Source organism: Heterodontus francisci, chromosome 29 (genome assembly GCF_036365525.1).
Source record: "Heterodontus francisci isolate sHetFra1 chromosome 29, sHetFra1.hap1, whole genome shotgun sequence".
Classification (NCBI taxonomy): domain Eukaryota; kingdom Metazoa; phylum Chordata; class Chondrichthyes; order Heterodontiformes; family Heterodontidae; genus Heterodontus; species Heterodontus francisci.
In genome coordinates, this window is record NC_090399.1 from 18,722,588 (window position 1) to 18,739,220 (window position 16,633).

Genomic DNA, 16,633 nt, shown 5'->3' on the forward strand with positions numbered 1-16,633 from the left:
GGAGATTATGAGAAACCTCCTATAGTCCAAATTCCTACAGTACTAAGGGGAACTAAGCATGAAATTGAAAGGCACAAAGAAACTGAAAGTTTGCCAGAATCACAGAATCCACAGGTAGAATAAAGTGAGTCAGGGTCTTTAATTAACACTAATCAATCAGTTTCACTGTCCCAAACATTAAGTGGAGTTTGTAGTCAAAGTCAAAATGCAGAGTCATCTGTCTGAGATGTTTGGAGGGCAGAATCGAGCTAATAGAAATGGAAGAATATATTCCGACAGAAAGATAAAGAAGTCAGATAGGTAAATTAAAAGTATGTAGGATGGAAGAAGAAGTAAGTCATTCTTTTCATTACTTTCTGTTAGATGATGATATTTGTGCGAAAGACACACTGTTCTTTATGAATAAAAAACGTTGTAACATGTCAATTACACTGCAAATATTGGTTTTAACTGTGACTAGAGTAACGAAAAGCAGGTAATCCAACCTGTCACATTTCAGGGCATATTGTTATTGTATTCTGGGGAATTATGTTCCCGTACCATTTTACAATTTAATGTATTTTTTTTGTTATTTGGGGAGGGAGTGTAGTGCCTTGAAATAGCTGAAGTGTATTGAACTGGATGAGCTCGTGTTTTGTGATAAATAAGCATTTTAAAACTGTTATGCTGCCTTTCCATTTCCGTTTCTGTTGGGGAGATGTAAATGAAAGTTGAACAATGGTTGCTTACAGCTGCAGACTGTATAAAGAGTTTATGTCAATAAAGCAGTAGGTGACACTGCGTTCAGTGTGAGATCTTGTAGCTGCAGTTTCTGAAGGTGAAAACTGGGGTGGTAGCATTATTCTGATCATTGATAGTAATCAGCAGCTTTAGTTCTCTTAGCCTTTTTTGGTGGCCCCATGACGCCTTCTTGTGAAAACATCCAGGTCCATGTATCCCGAATGAGAGCGTTTGCTCTAAAGAAAGGATTGGGGGAAAGAAAGACCTCACCTGACTTTCTTGTCAGCGGATTCTCTGTCATGGAAGAGGTCATTGCAAGTCCTACAGAAAGTAACAACTAATTATCATAAGTCTAAGAGTTTGAGTAAAATAGACGAAAGACGAATGAAACCTTTCTGTATGTCATTAAAAAGCTAAATGTTTGAACAATGTCAATAAGGGCTAGGACTAGCCTAGTTTGACTCCAGATGGTGGTGTTGGTGGGTTGGGTTTTGCATTCTTAAATGCCCATCCCTACGTTGCTGCGAGGAAATGATAACAAACGTTTCATGACTTTAATGTGTTTTGGTACTGTGACAGGGGTGGAAAGCTGATTAGAGGGATTTGAGCATGGATAGAGAACCGTCACCAACGTCAGTAACATGGGAGCTAGGATGGTACTTGGCCCCATCCATCCGAGCAGCCACCAAGCTGAGGCGTCTGGCTGTTAGCTTCTCCACCAGCCTTGCCCCTCTCCCTCAGCTGGGTCCCGTCTCCCCACCCGAGGCTCAATGCTGGACACATCCAGATGAAAAACCCCACCCACCAACACCACCGACTCTCTCAGAGGGAGACAGAGGGATGGCATTGATCGGTTGGGAGGAATTGAAGAGAGACGACTCAATAAATTTTCCCAAAAAAATCGATTCACACCAGAAGATTTACAAAATCTGCAGCAATTGTTTTTTGTGCGAATAAGTTTTGTTTTCTGAGCAGATGTGAAGAGCTGAGAATGGAATGAGTGGAGGTGGATTAGAGGCACAGGATGCTGTTCCTCCTCCTGTCCTTCATGGGGCACTCTGATTATCCACATGCCTGTTTTCTGTTCGCTGCTCCAAAAATCACTTCTTGCCATCTTCTCCGCTACCCTTTGGGTTGTGTGACCTCCAACACACCCTGCCAGTGTTTTGGGGGTCATCCAGCTGTCTGTTACATCTTGCCTACTGCCCTGCGGCTCTTTGGTGTGTGTGACCCAGTCCATCCCCAACCAGTGTATTTCTGGTCATCCAGCTGTTGGTTACCTCTTGCCCGTTGGGGATAAATATTACAGCCATGGACTGGAAATACTGGGCTGCCCTCAGTTTTTTAGTTTATTTATTAATTGAGTAATTGATGTAACTGGATATTTCACCGCACTCTTGACCTGCTCTCTGAACTTGGACTGAGTGGCCCCATAAATAAATGTGTTTGTGCAGCAACTTAAATTCAACAGCATAATTCCAACTTGATGAAATATATATTCGGAATTGTTGTAATATCTGGGATCTCTTCCTGCAATGTTATAATATAAGAATTCCAGTACATTTACCAACCACAGAAATATGAAGCTGCCGGATATGGTGAAGACTAAAATCAGAGACTTCCTTCTGCTCTCCATCTCTGGGTCACTGTGATTCTCTCCCTTCCTCTGACCCCTCAGTCTTTTACGGACTCGACTGGCCACTAAAATGTGTCTGACTGTCAGAGCGTTGAGCAACAGAATTAAAACGAATGGGGACAATGGGGTTAAAACTTTATCAAACCAGTCATATCCAACCCATCTGGGCTCAGTAAAATAACTTGGCTTTATATAACAGCCCCATGGTAAATTGTTGATTATCGATCTAGGTTCAGATATAAAGTACATGGGTACATTTCTTGAACAGAACAGAATGCAGGTTGTTGTTAGAACGACAGTGGCAGTTTTCTCAGTGCAATATTTTGTTTTCAGCTTCTGGCAACAAATGGCCACAAATCGATCAAAGGAGAAAGTGATGGTGAACCAGACAGAACAGTCTGTGGCTGCACGACACAGGATGACAATAACACTACACACAGGGGTGATGTGCAGAAAAGATCCCGGGAAATAATAATAAATGATCCTGTACAGTATGACCTCAGTGATAATGAACAGTAGATCTGCCATTGCCATGGCCACCAGGTAGTGAGTGGTGCAGGTGGAGAGGCCGCACTTTCTCCGGGACAGGATCACAATCGCCAGTAAATTAACTGTAAGAGAGAGAAGGGAAAAGAGACTGAAAATTACTGATCAAACATTCTCCATGCCTGACCCAGACAGTAAGTGAAGGATTCTAGCAGAAAAAACAGATGAGTTGGGGGCTAATCAGAGGTTAAAATTTTCTTATCTGAACCCTGGCCCCAACCGACCTCTGACCTCCCACTTCCCGGTTTAACGGAGTTGGAACAGGGGACAGATAGATAGCCCATCCCAGGAGGCGGGTTGGCAATTTAAATATTTGAATGAGGCCGAAAGTCTCTGATTTAATCTGTTTTCCAGGTTGAACTCTGCACAGCCGATTTCCCCGTTATACCCCACACCAGATACAAAGACACCTGGAATTGATGAGGAGAACCATCCCACCCTCCAGGACCAGGCCCTTCCCTCACGAGCGGACCTCCACAACCCTGGGATCTCACCCGACCTTACCGAGGATCGGACGCCAGGCCTGGGATCAGATCACCCTCCTAGGATTGGACCCACTCCTGGGCTTGGAGTCCCTCAACTGGGATCAGACCCTCTCCTGGGCTCAAAAGCCCTGGAATCAGATCCTCCAATCCTGTCTTAGATTGGGCACTCCCCACATCCCCTCCATCCCCTGGACTCGGGCATTACACCAGGATAGGAGATCCCTTCCAGTGTTCCTCATCAGACACGCTCGAGGATGGGAGACCCCTCCACGGGATTGGGGATTGATAGCCCTGCGGTAAAAGATGTCACCAGTCTCTCCTCATCAAGAATTGGTGATTGGACACACTCCAACAAATTCCCTGAGTCAGGTTCGGACCACCCTAGTCCTCAGGCCTGCTCCAAAGTCCTCATGGCCCTGCTGGAAGCCAAGCCTGTCAATCAGGACTAAGAAACTGTTAAGAATTAAAGAGGCAGGCTGTGGAGTTAAAACTCTGAAACTCCAATGGAGGCGTGTAAGACGGGCACTACAATTATCATGGGTGATTTTAATCTGCAAATAGACGGGCCAAATCAAATTGGCAAGGGTAACTTGGAAGACAAATTTGTAGAGTGCATCAGGGATTATTTCTTAGAATAATACGTTGCAGAACCTACCCAGGAACAGGCAATTTTAGATTTGGTAATGTGTAATGCGGTAGGATTAATAAGAGATCTCAGACTTAATGATCCTCTAGGGGAATGCTGTCATGACATGGTAGAATTTCAAATTCAGTTTGAGGGAGAGCAACTCAGGTCTCAAGCCAGTGTCTTCAATTTAAACAAGGGCAATTACAAAGGTATAAAGAAAGAGTTGGCTAAAGCGGGCTGGCAAAATAGACTTAAGGGAATGTCAGTAGCTGAGCAATGGCAGACTTTTCAGCAGATATTTCATAACACTCAGCAAACATTTATTTCGGTCAGAAGGAAGGACTCGATGAGAATGATGAACTACCCATGGGTAACAAAGGAAGTTAAGGAGAGTATCAAATCAAAAACAAAGGTGTACAAAGTGAAGAAAGCTAATGGTAGTTCAGAGGATTGGATTTTTTTAAGAACCAGTAGTGGATGACTAAAAAAAACAAGTAAGAGAGAGAAAATTGATTATGAGAATAAATTGGCAAGAGCTATAAAAACAAACAGTAAGAGCTTCTACGGGTTTATAATAAGGAAGAGAGTAGCTAAAGTAAGTGTGGGAACCTTAGAGGATGAGACTGGGGAATTAATAACAGGGAACAGGAAAATGGCAAATTATTTGAATCATTACTTTGCATCGGTCTTCACGGTGGAGGACAGCATAAACATCCCAACAATAATAGATGAGCTAGGTGTAAATGGGAGGCTGGAACTTGTTATAATCTCAATCACGAGGGAAAAGGTGCTGGACAAAGTAATGGGACGAAAGACAGACAAGCCTTCAGAACCTGATGGCCTGCATCCAAGGGTTTTAAAAGAAGTAGCTGCAGAGATATTGAAGGCATTGATCGTAATATACCAAGACTCACTGGATTCGGTAGGGTACCAGCGGATTGGAAAACCGCTTATGTGATGACCCAATCCAAGAAAGGAAGGAGACAGAAAGCAGGAAACTTTCAAACAGTTAGCTTAACATCTGTCATTGGGAAAATACTAGAGTCCATTATAAAGGAAGAAATAGCAGGACATTTCGTAAGACGTAATGCAACCAAACAGAGTCAACATGGTTTTATGAAAGGGAAATCATGTTTGGAAAATTTGTGAGTTTTTTGAGGTTATAACAAGCAGAGGGGATAAAGGGGAACCGGTAGATGTAGTGTATTTAGATTTTCAAACGGCTTTCGATAAGGTGCCACATTAAAGGTTATTGCACAAAATAAGAGCTCCGGGTATTGAGGGTAATGTGTTGGCCTGGACTGGAGATTGGCTAACACACAGAAGACAGAGAGTCGGGATTAATGGGTATTTTTCAGGTTGGAAAGCCATAACTCGTAGGGCGCCACAAGATTCCGTCCTAGGGCCTCAACTATTTACTATCTATGTTAATGACTTGGAGGAAGGGACAGAGTGTAGTGTATCCAAATTTTCTGATGATACCAAAATAGGCGGGAAGGAATGATGTGATGAATACACAAAGTATCTGCAAAGAAACATGGGTAGGTTAAGTGAGTGGGCAAGAACTTGGCAGATGGAGTTCAATGTCGGAAAGTGTGAAGTAATCCACTTTGGTAGGAAGAATAAAAAGGCAGATTATTATTTCGATGGAGAAAGACTGCAAAATACTGCAGTACAGAGGGATCTGGTTGTTCTTGTACAGGAAACACAAAACATTAGCATGCAGGTGCAGCAAGTAATTAGGAAGGCACATGGAATTTTGACCTTTATTGCTAGGAGGTTAGAGTTTAAAAATAGGGAAGTCTTGTTAAAACTGTACAGGGTGTTGGTGACGCCACACCTGGAGTATAGTGTGCAGTTTTATTCCACGTATTTAAGGAAGGATATGCTAGCATGGAAGGCAGTTCAGAAAAGCTTCACTAGGCTGACTCGTGGGATGAAGGGGTTGACTTATCAAGAATGGCCAGCCACGTTAGGCTTCTATTCATTGGAGTTTAGAAGAATGAGAGGTGATCTTATTGCAGCATATAAGATTTTAAGGGGGCTTGACAGGTTAGATGTCGAGAATATGTTTCCACTGGTGGGGGAATTTCAAAACTAGGGGACGTAGTTACAGAATAAGGGGGGCACACATTAAAAATTGAAATGCGAAGGAATTTCTTCTCTAAGAGGGTGGTGAATCTCTGGAATCCTGTACCTCAGAGAGTTGTGGAGGCTAGGTCACTAAATGCATGTAAGGAGGAGACAGATAGGTTTTTGAAATCTCGGGGAGTCGAGGGTTCTGCAGAGCAGGCCCAAAAGAGAAGTTGAGGCCTGGGACAGATCAGCCGTGATCTTATTGAATGGCGGGGCAGGCTTGAGTTGCTGAATGGCCTACTCCTGCTCCTATTGCTTATGTTCTTATGTTCCCCATCTATGTCACTTAATCCTGCTAATATCCTGGCCTATGAATTGGAGAAAAAAACAATATAGCACAACGACTATATATCTGATAAAAATAGAGAATGTTGAAAACACTCTGCAGGTCAGGCAGCATCTGTGGATCGAGAAAAAGAGTTAATGCTTCAGGCTAATAAATTTTCATCAGAACTGGAAGATATTAGAGGTTAACAGTTTTAAACAAAAGATCGTGCCAGTGAAAAGTAGGGTATAGCAGGAGGAGTGGCAGGAGCAGGCACAGGAGTGATTCAATGATAAAAGGGATGATGGTTCAAGTGTGCCAGGCGAGTGGCACAGTTAAAGAAACAGAGAGAAACAGAGGATGGGTCCAAAGGAAGTGTAAATGATGACAGCAGAATAACAGAGGGAGAGGGTAGCATGAAAAATCTGGCAAAGAGCAGAAGGCTGCTGTGGCCTGGAAAAATGACAGTTTGGACCAGCCTGCCAACTGTGTATCAATAAGGGATCCCAACCCTAAGCACCAACCCACACCCCCGCCACTCCCTGTGACTTTAGTGTAGTCATCCTCCATTACCAGCAGAGATCATCTGGGCAACTGGTAATAATGGTCATACTCTCAAATTTTTAATCACGGGTTGAGTCCGACAGGCAATGCAATTTCTAATTGAAAGATCCAGCACTGTTCTTCATTGAGCTTCAGTGGAAGAGTGCAGAAGGTCGAGGAGAGAGAGATCAGAGTGTGTGCAGGATGTAGAGTTAAAGTGACAAACAACTCGGAGCTCAGGGTGACAGTTGCAGACTAAATGGAGGAGTTTTGTTAAACAGTTACCCAATGTGTTTACTTCTCTCCCAGTGTCCAGGAGACTCCTTGGTGAGCCGTGCATACTGTTACCAAATTGCAAGAAGTACAAGCAAATTACTGTTGCATTTGGAACGAGTGTTTGGGGCCTTGGAGAGTGGGAAGGGAGGTGATGAAAGGGCAGGCATTGCATCTCATGTGCTTGCATGGAAAGGTGCTCGAGGGAAGGGAGCAGATTTTGGGGTTGGTTGAGGAGTGGAGCAAAGTTTCCCAAAGAGCTGTGGGTGAGGGGGATGGGAGGGGAGAAGAATTTAGGTTGTTGGTGGACTTTAACTGGATGTGGAAGACATGTTGGAGGATGATGCACTGATGGTGAAGCCAAGTAGGTTGGACATGAGGACAAGGGGAACATTATCATGGTTCTGTTAGGGATGGGAAGGGTTGAAGGCAGGAACGTGGGAAATGGGATGGGCACGGTCGAAGGCCCTGTTCACCACAGTGGAGGTGAATCCACAGCTGAGAAATAATAAAGACATTTCAGAAGCACAGGTGTGGAAGGTAGCATCGTCAGAACAGATGGAACAGTGGTGGAGAAACTAGGAGAATGGAACAAAGTCTTTGCAGGAAGTGGGATGGGAGGAAGTATAATCAAGATTGCTGTCAGATTCAGTGGGATTTTAGTAGATATTGGTGGGCAGCCAATCCCCGGAAATGGAGGTACAGAATTTGAGAAAGGGAAGGGAACAGTCAGAGACACACCATGTGAAAATGAGGGAAGGCTGCAACTTAGAAGCAAAGTTGCTGCAATTTTCCACTAAAGGGAAAAGGAGAGAGCACCAGCACACTCATGAATGTATTGAAAAAATATACGCAAAGGAAAGGACCTGATTGAGATAGGAACAATGAATGGTCCACGAACCCTGCACAAACCGGACTAGCAAGCAGCCATTTTGCTCCTAGTGCAATACCATTTGAGTGTGGAATATCCCAATGTTTACACCCGAGGTCTACACACCTATAATTTATACCAGAGTCCCTGTACAGGAATCAGGATCAGGATGAAAGCAAAATACTTCGGATGCTGGAAATCGGATAGAAAAACAGACAATGCTGGAAATACTGAGCAGGTCTGGCAGCAACTGTGGAGAGAGAAGCAGAGTTAACGTTTCAAGTCTGTGACATTTCATCAGAACTGGCAAAGGTTAGAGATGTAACAGGATTTAAACATGTAAAGCGGGGTTGTAGGGGTGGGAAAGATGACAAAAGTGAATATGTGCGATAGGGCAGAGGGCAAGAGAAATTAACCGACAAGGAGGCCATGGGACTAAGGCAAATGGAGTGTTAATTGTGTGGTGAAAGACAAAGCATTAGTCCTGAGAAAGTGTTAATGACAGAAAAATGAACAGCTCTGTCCAAAAGAACAAAAATTTTAAAAAAGTTTAAGGAAGGCACATGGTATAAAAAAGGCAAAACAAAATAAAATAAAATAACAATTAAAAAATCAGTCATGCTCTGAAATTCTTGAACTCAATGTTTAGTCTGGAAGGCTGTAGCGTGCCTAATCGGAAAATGAGGTGCTGTTCCTCAAGCTTGCGTTGAGGTTTACTGGAACTTTGCAGCAAGGCAATGACAGAAATGTGGCCATGAGAGCGGGGGTGGGGGGGCTGATTGGGGGGTGCTGTTGAAAAGGCAAGCGACTGGAAGCTCAGTGTCATGCTTTCTGACTGAGCGGAGGTGTTCCGCAAAACGATCACGCAACATGCGTTTGCACTCTCCAATATACAGGAAGCAAATTGTGAGCAGCGAATGCAGTATACAAAATTGAAAGAAGCACAAGTAAATCGCTGCTTCATCTGGAAGGAGTGTTTGGCGGCTTGGTTAGTGAGAAGAGAGACAATAAAAGGGCGGCACAGTGGCGCAGAGGTTAGCACCGCAGCCTCACAGCTCCAGCAACCTGGGTTCAGTTTTGGGTACTGCCACTGCAGAGTTTGCAAGTTCTCCCTATGACTGCATGGGTTTCCACTGGGCACTCCAGTTTCCTCCCACAGCCATCGACATGCAGGTTGATAGGTAAATTGGCCATTGTAAATTGCCCCTAGTGTAGGTAGGTGGTAGGAGAATGGTGGGGATATGATAGAGAATATGAGATTAATGTAGGATTAGTATAAATGGGTGGTTGTTGGTCAGCACAGACTTGGTGGACCGAAGGGCCTGTTTCAGTGCTGTATCTCGAAATAAATAAATAAATAATTACAGGTATTACACTTACTGCAATTGCATGTGAAAGTACCATGCGGTGCAGTCTGAGGCAGGACTCAGTTTTCTTTAAAATGATTATTAGTCCAAAGAGTTGTGCCACCTCGGAAAAATAAGTTGTTATACTTTGCAGGTCTGAATGACTGTGGTCCAGGAGAGAACAGTCATTGGCGAAAAGTCATCACGGATGAGTTTATCTTGTGTCTTTGTGTGATTCTGAAGACAGCTGAGGTTGAAAAGGCCACCCTCAGTCCAGGAGCGTACATAAAACTCCCTCCTTAAGGTCTTCCATTGCCTGCTGCAGCATCATGCTGAAAAAGATGGTGAATAGGGTTGGGGCCAGCGCACATCCTTGCTTCATGTCATTGGAGACAACAAAGGCGGGTGTAATGCACTGTTAATACAGTCCCACTACTCCACAGGACATAGCATATTAGCAAAGTTTCCCACCCACCAAAAATTAGCCATATTAAGCATTTTATTTATCCCCAGAATAAAGCACTCCAAGCCGGGTTTCTTTAAATAACAACAAAATTAACTATTTATGAAGAACAAAGAACAGTACAGCACAGGAACAGGCCATTCGGCCCTCCAAGCCTGCACCGATCTTGTTGCCTGCCTAAACTAAAACCTTCTGCACTTCCGGGGACCGTATCCCTCTATTCCCATCCTATTCATGTATTTGTCAAAATGCCTTTTAAACGTCATTATCGTACCTGCTTCCACCAGCTGCCCCAGCAGCAAATTCCAGGCACTCACCACCATCTGTGTAAAGAAGTTGCCTCGCACATCCCCTCTAAACTTTGCCCCTCTAGCCTTGAACCTATGTACCCTAGTAACTGACTCTTTCACCCTGGGAAAAAGCTTCTGACTATCCACTCTGTCCATGTCGCTCATACCTTTGTAAACCTTTATCATGTCACCCCTCCACCTCCATCGTTCCAGTGAAAACAATCCGAGTTTTTCCAACCTCTCCTCATAGTAATGCCATCCAGACCAGGCAACATCCTGGTAAACATCTTCTGTACTTTCTCCAAAGCCTCCACGTCCTTCTGGTAATGTGGCCATCAGAATTGCAAGCAATATTCTAAGTGTGCCGAACTAAAGTTCTGTACAGCTGCAGCATGACTTGCCAATTTTTATACTCTATGCCTCGACCTATGAAGGCAAGCATGCCGTGCGCCTTCTTGACTACCTTATCCACCTGCGTTGCCACTTTCAGTGACCTGTGGACCTGTACGCCAAATCTCTCTGCCTGTCAATACTGATAAGGGTTCTGCAGTTACTGTATACTTCCCACCTGCATTAGATCTTCCACAATGCATTACCTCACATTTGTCCGGATTAAACTCCATTTGCTACTTCTCCGCCCAAGTCTCCAACCGATCTATATCCTGCAGTATCCTCTGACAATCCTCATCACTATCCGCAACTCCACCAACCTTTGTGTCACCCGCAAACATACTAATCAGACCAGCTACATTTTCCTCCAAATCATTTATATATACTACAAAGAGCAAAGGTCCCAGCACTGATCCCTGCAGAACACCACTAGTCACATCCCTCCATTCAGAAAAGCGCCCTTCCACTGCTACCCTCTGTCTTCTATGACAAAGCCAGTTCTGTATCCATATTGCCAGCTCACCTCTGATCCCGTGTGACTTCACCTTTTGTACCAGTCTACCATGGGGGACCTTGTCAGAGGCTTTACTGAAGTCGATATAGACAACATCCACTGCCCTTCCTTCATCAATCATCTTTGTCACTTCCTCAAAAGACTCAATCAAATTAGTGAGACACGACCTCCCCTTCACAAAACCATGCTGCCTCTCGCTAATGGGTTTGTTATTTAAAATGGGAGTAAATCCTGTCCCGAAGAATCCTCTCTAATAATTTCCCTACCACTGATGTAAGGTTCACGGGCCTATAATTTCCTGGATTATCCTTGCTACCCTTCTTAAACAAAGGAACAACATTGGCTATTCTCCTGTCCTCTGGGATCTCACCTGTAGGCAATGAGGATGCAAAGATTTCTGTCAAGGCCCCAGCAATTTCTTCCCTTGCCTTCTTAGTATTCTGGGGTGGATCCCACAGGCCCTGGGGACATATCTACCTTAATGCTTTGCAAGACATGCAACACCTCCTCCTTTTTTATAATGAGATGACTGAGACTATCGACGCTCCCTTCCCGAGGTACATCATCCACCAAGTCCTTCTCTTTGGTGAATCCTGATGCAAAGTACTCATTTAGTACCTCGCCCATTTCCTCTGGCTCCATACATAGATTCCCTTCTCTGTCCTTGAGTGGGCCAACCGTTTCACTAGTTACCCTCTTGCTCTTTATATATGGATAAAAAGCCTTGGGATTATCCTTAATCCTGTTTGCCAATGACCTTTCATGACCCCTTTCAGCCTTCCTGACTCCTTGCTTACGTTCCTTTCTACTGTCTTTATATTCCTCAAGGGATTCATCTGTTCCTATCCTTCCAGCCCTTACGAATGCTTCCTTTTTCTTTTTGACTCGGCTCACAATATCCCGCGTTATCCAAGGTCCCCGAAACTTGCCAAACTTATCCTTCTTCCTCACAGGAACATGCTGGTCCTGGATTCTAATCAACTGACATTTGAAAGACTCCCCCATGTCAGATGTTGATTTACCCTCAAACAGCCGCCCCCAATCTAAATTCTTCAGTTCCTGCCTAATATTGTTATAATTAGCCTTCCCCCAATTTAGCACCTTCACCCGAGGACTACTCTTATTCTTATCCAAAAGTACCTTAAAACTTATGGAATTATGGTCACTGTTCCCGAAATGCTCCCCTACTGAAACTTCGACCACCTGGCCAGGCTCATTCCCCAATACCAGGTCCCGTACGGCCCCATCCCTCGTTGGACTATCTTCATATTGTTTCAAGAAGCCCTCCTGGATGCTCCTTGCAAGTTCTGCCCCATCTAAGCCCCTAGCACGAAGTGAGTCCCAGTCAATATAAGGGAAGTTAAAATCACCCACCACTACAACCCTGTTACCTTTACATCTTTCCAAAATCTGTCTACATATCTGCTCCTCTACCTCCCGCTGGCTGTTGGGAGGCCTGTAGAAAACCCCCAACATCGTGACTGCATCCTTCCTATTCCTGAGCTCCACCCATATTGCCTCACTGCACGACCCCTCCGAGGTGTCCTCCCGCAGTACAGCTGTGATATTCTCCTTAACAAGTAATGCAACTCCCCCACCCCTTTTACATCCCCCTCTATCCCGCCTGAAGCTTCTAAATCCTGGAACATTTAGCTGCCAATCCTGTCCTTCCCTCAACCAAGACTCAGTAATAGCAACAACATCATAGTTCCAAGTACTATTCCAAGGTCTAAGTTCATCTACCTTACCTGTTATACTTCTCGCATTGAAACAAATGCACTTCAGACCACCAGTCCCGCTGTGCTCCGCAACATCTCCCTGCCTGCTCTTCCTCTTAGTCTTACTGGCCTTATTTACTAGTTCCCCCTCATTTATTTCACTTGCTGTCTTACTGCTCTGGTTCCCACCCCACTGCCACACTTGTTTAAACCCTCCCGAGTGACGCTATTAATAAACCAAGTTTTAAATGATAATGAGATAAATCTGCATGTATGAAAAGATGTTATAACTTCTTATTCTTCCTCACCCTTATGCACACACATACATTCAAAAACCAACATTTAACTGGTTGTAAAATAATGTTTAAAAGTATAACTGTTTCTTTGGAATAATAAAATATCTGGGAAACTTCTGGGAGGATATTTCCGGATCGTTGAGGTGCCTCAGAGTTGAATAATCTGATGCCACTCGAAGTCTCTCCAAGTGAATTTGATAAACAGTCTGTGATCTGTCAGCGTTCAAGGCAATTCATCTGCAGCAGGCGTCATACAGATTTTTATTTTAGCAAAAGGGTGTAGTATCAGGTCCAATTAAATTTTTTAAAAGCAGTCTAAAAGTAGAAATTTCTTGAGATTTCAGAATCTTCCCAAAACACAAAAGTCAAAAGGACTCACTCTTGAGGCAGGGATTCTTGCATCTGGAGGCAACAGCAATCTCCCACACCTAAAACACAAGGCTTCCTTTCTCCAAAACAGTAGTTGTCTACAGATTAAAGCAATTCTTCCTTTCCTTGGTCTTTCCTCTGTCTTCAAGCAGGTCAAAACCACACCTCAAATGTCGTATTTCTTTATAAGAGATGAACATCTTCTGTTGCAGAGAAAGTAGGTCATTTTTTTCTGGTATATCAGAAAATCACAGCCACAGCTTTCTGCAAGCTGCTCCCTGGTCCGTTTCGTACTGCAAACCTGAAAACTAAAAGCTTTCAACAACAACCAAGTCACTAGTCAATCATAAATCTTTCTGGTTGCCTTGATACAGGTTTTACAAACGGCACTTCAAACAACATGTCAACATTAAGTTTTCCCAGAAAGTCCTTTTTTCCTCAGTCTCAAATACAAATAGACCTGTTAGATTTTTTTTTAAAAAACCTCATATCACTGTTCATTAACAATCATCAGACTAGGCCTTCAATAAGATACCACGCAGCAGACTCATGAATAATTCATGAGCAAATGGAGTTAGGGGGCAAGCAGTAGAATGGACAGCAAACTGTCCACACAACCAGAAAACAGGAGGTAGGGATTAAAGGTGTTTACTCAGATTGTTGCAACGTGGGAAGCGGGTTTCCACAAGGATCAGCGCTGGGAAACTTGTCGCCCAACATATTACATAAACAATATGGACTTGGGAAACAAAACCTCAATTTCAAAATTTGCAGGCAAATCTAAATTGAAAATATACTTAATACAAAGGAAGAATGCGTCAAAATACCTGATGATATTATGGATGGTGTGTATCATTTTAAATTTAAAGTCCGAGTGTATCAAGCCTGTGTCCTCAGTACCTTGCTCTATGGCAGCGAGGCCTGGACAACGTATGTCAGCCAAGAGCGGCATCTCAATTCATTCCATCTTCGCTGCCTCCGGAGAATACTTGGCACCAGGTGGCAGGACCGCATCTCCAACACAGAAGTCCTCGAGGCGGCCAACATCCCCAGCTTATACACACTACTGAGTCAGCGGCGCTTGAGATGGCTTGGCCATGTGAGCCGCATGGAAGATGGCAGGAACCCAAAGCCATATTGTACAGCGAGCTCGCCACTGGTATCAGACCCACCAGCCATCCATGTCTCTGCTTTAAAGACGTCTGCAAACGCGACATGAAATCCTGTGACATTGATCACAAGTCGTGGGAGTCAGTTGCCAGCGTTCGCCAGAGCTGGCGGGCCGCCATAAAGGCGGGGCTAAAGTGTGGCGAGTCGAAGAGACTTAGTAGTTGGCAGGAAAAAAGACAGAGGTGCAAGGGGAGAGCCAACTGTGTAACAGCCCCGACAAACAAATTTTTCTGCAGCACCTGTGGAAGAGCCTGTCACTCTAGAATTGGCCTTTATAGCCACTCCAGGCGCTGCTCCACACACCACTGACCACCTCCAGGCGCTTCCCCATTGTCTCTCGAGATAAGGAGGCCAAAGAGAATTATGGATGATAATTAATAAAATAGCACAAGAGAAATTTAAATGTAAATTAATTTCAATGTAGCTAAGTGTTTGGTGCTGAATTTTGGTCGGAAGAATAAGCTTCCCAAATACTTCTTGGAAAATACATATCTTAATGGGGTCGAGGGGAAAAGTGGGGGACAGATTCACAAATCATTTAATGTAGCAACACAGCTTAACAGGGCCATTAAAAATGCAAACAAAGCACTAGGGTGCACTTCTAGCGGAATGAAATTGAACAATCAAAGAGCTGATATTAAACTAATATAGAATCATAGTTATACAGCACTTTGCACACAGCGTACAGTTTTATTGTCCATATTACAAGAACGATATTGATACACTGGAGAAGCTGCAATTACTTTAACCAGGATGACACCAGAACTGAGAGTATTCTACCATTTATTTCATCATTTACAGTTTACTAATATTATTTACAGCCCTCAGTCAGATCTCAGCATTATGAAATCCTGATATGTATGTTCCTCAGTTACTCATGTCTTTCCTCACGGAGACATACCTCACTGAGCTAAAGGCAAGGGTTCATAGAGTTTTTATGTGTAAAGGCTCTGCATCAATGGTAAGAACTGGTCCATCAAACCCTAATAAGTTACAGAAGTGGCCAATTCAATAAACACAGCCTAATATTCATACCAGTTAACAGCAACATAATAAAATTCAGCAATCGTGACCCAAAGATTCTCAGAATTGTTTTGGGGAAGGGGATGAATCAACACTAAAACAACTAAAAAATTTACAGTAACAATACTCGGAGTAAGAATAAGTCATTATAGAGAGGATTTGAATGCTATAATCATGCTGCCTGATGTTTAGCTGTCAGGTTAACAATTATTTAACACTAGAAACAGATTGGACAATTGTTCTCAGTACAAAATTACAGTGACAGATACTGTCAGTAATACGTGGTCGCTGGGATCAGGTGTTCCACTCCAGTTAGTGACCCACACAGAGAATAGTTCTACAGTGACAGATACTCCCAGTCATACATGATCACTGGGATCAGGTGTTCCACTCCGGTTGGTGATCCACACTCAGTTTGATTTTACACTGACTGATGCTCCCACTAATACCTTCGCTCAGAGAGTTGCTTTCACTGAAGTTGTGATTGAACATTACATGAAATTCCACAAAATTCAACATCTTCATAATTCAGGCAGCCTGTCACTTACAATCAGAAGTTTAATACCAACTGAGACAATGAAATAAAACTGCGGAGATAAATCAGTATATTTAACTTAAGGAAATGACATTACTGATTGTGTGTCTGTGTAACAGTCACCACCAAATCAGTAATGTAACGTTATCAGTCACAGAATAAAAACAGAGACCAGCTCAAGCACAGATTTACATATCTTCAATGTTCATTGTCACTTACCAATAACACCAATGACAGCGAGGAATGGGAAATATATTTTCAAGAAACCGTCAATTGGAAAATGCATTTTCTGTGTGACGTGTGATTGTTCCCTTTGTGCTGCAAGCAGTCTCTCTGCATTAAACTCTGAGGCAGTACATTCCCATAGCCTGAAATTTATACCTTGTGGGATCTCCCTGAGGATGTTGAGGTTGCCA

At 43.5% G+C, this 16,633-nt stretch overlaps 1 protein-coding gene across 1 annotated transcript; it reads right to left on the reverse strand.

Annotated features, from left to right (window-relative positions):
• Nucleotides 1-2,056: 2,056 nt before the first annotated feature.
• Nucleotides 2,057-3,186, reverse strand: LOC137345704 (probable G-protein coupled receptor 139). Its single transcript, XM_068008967.1, has 2 exons — nucleotides 3,134-3,186; nucleotides 2,057-2,993 (listed from the first exon to the last, which is right to left on the reverse strand). The coding sequence occupies exons 1-2, from the start codon at nucleotides 3,184-3,186 to the stop codon at nucleotides 2,057-2,059; spliced, it is 990 nt and encodes a 329-aa protein (XP_067865068.1).
• Nucleotides 3,187-16,633: the final 13,447 nt, after the last annotated feature.

What these genes read in the sequence shown, in the direction of transcription:
- LOC137345704 (XM_068008967.1), bottom strand. Translation starts at nt 3,186, where the DNA reads ATGGGCTATCTATCTGTCCCCTGTTCCAACTCCGTTAAACCGGGAAGT. An exon ending in GTTAAACCGGGAAGTGGGAG is followed by an intron (nt 2,994 to 3,133) that starts GTCAGAGGTCGG and finishes AGTAATTTTCAG; the next exon opens with TCTCTTTTCCCTTCTCTCTC.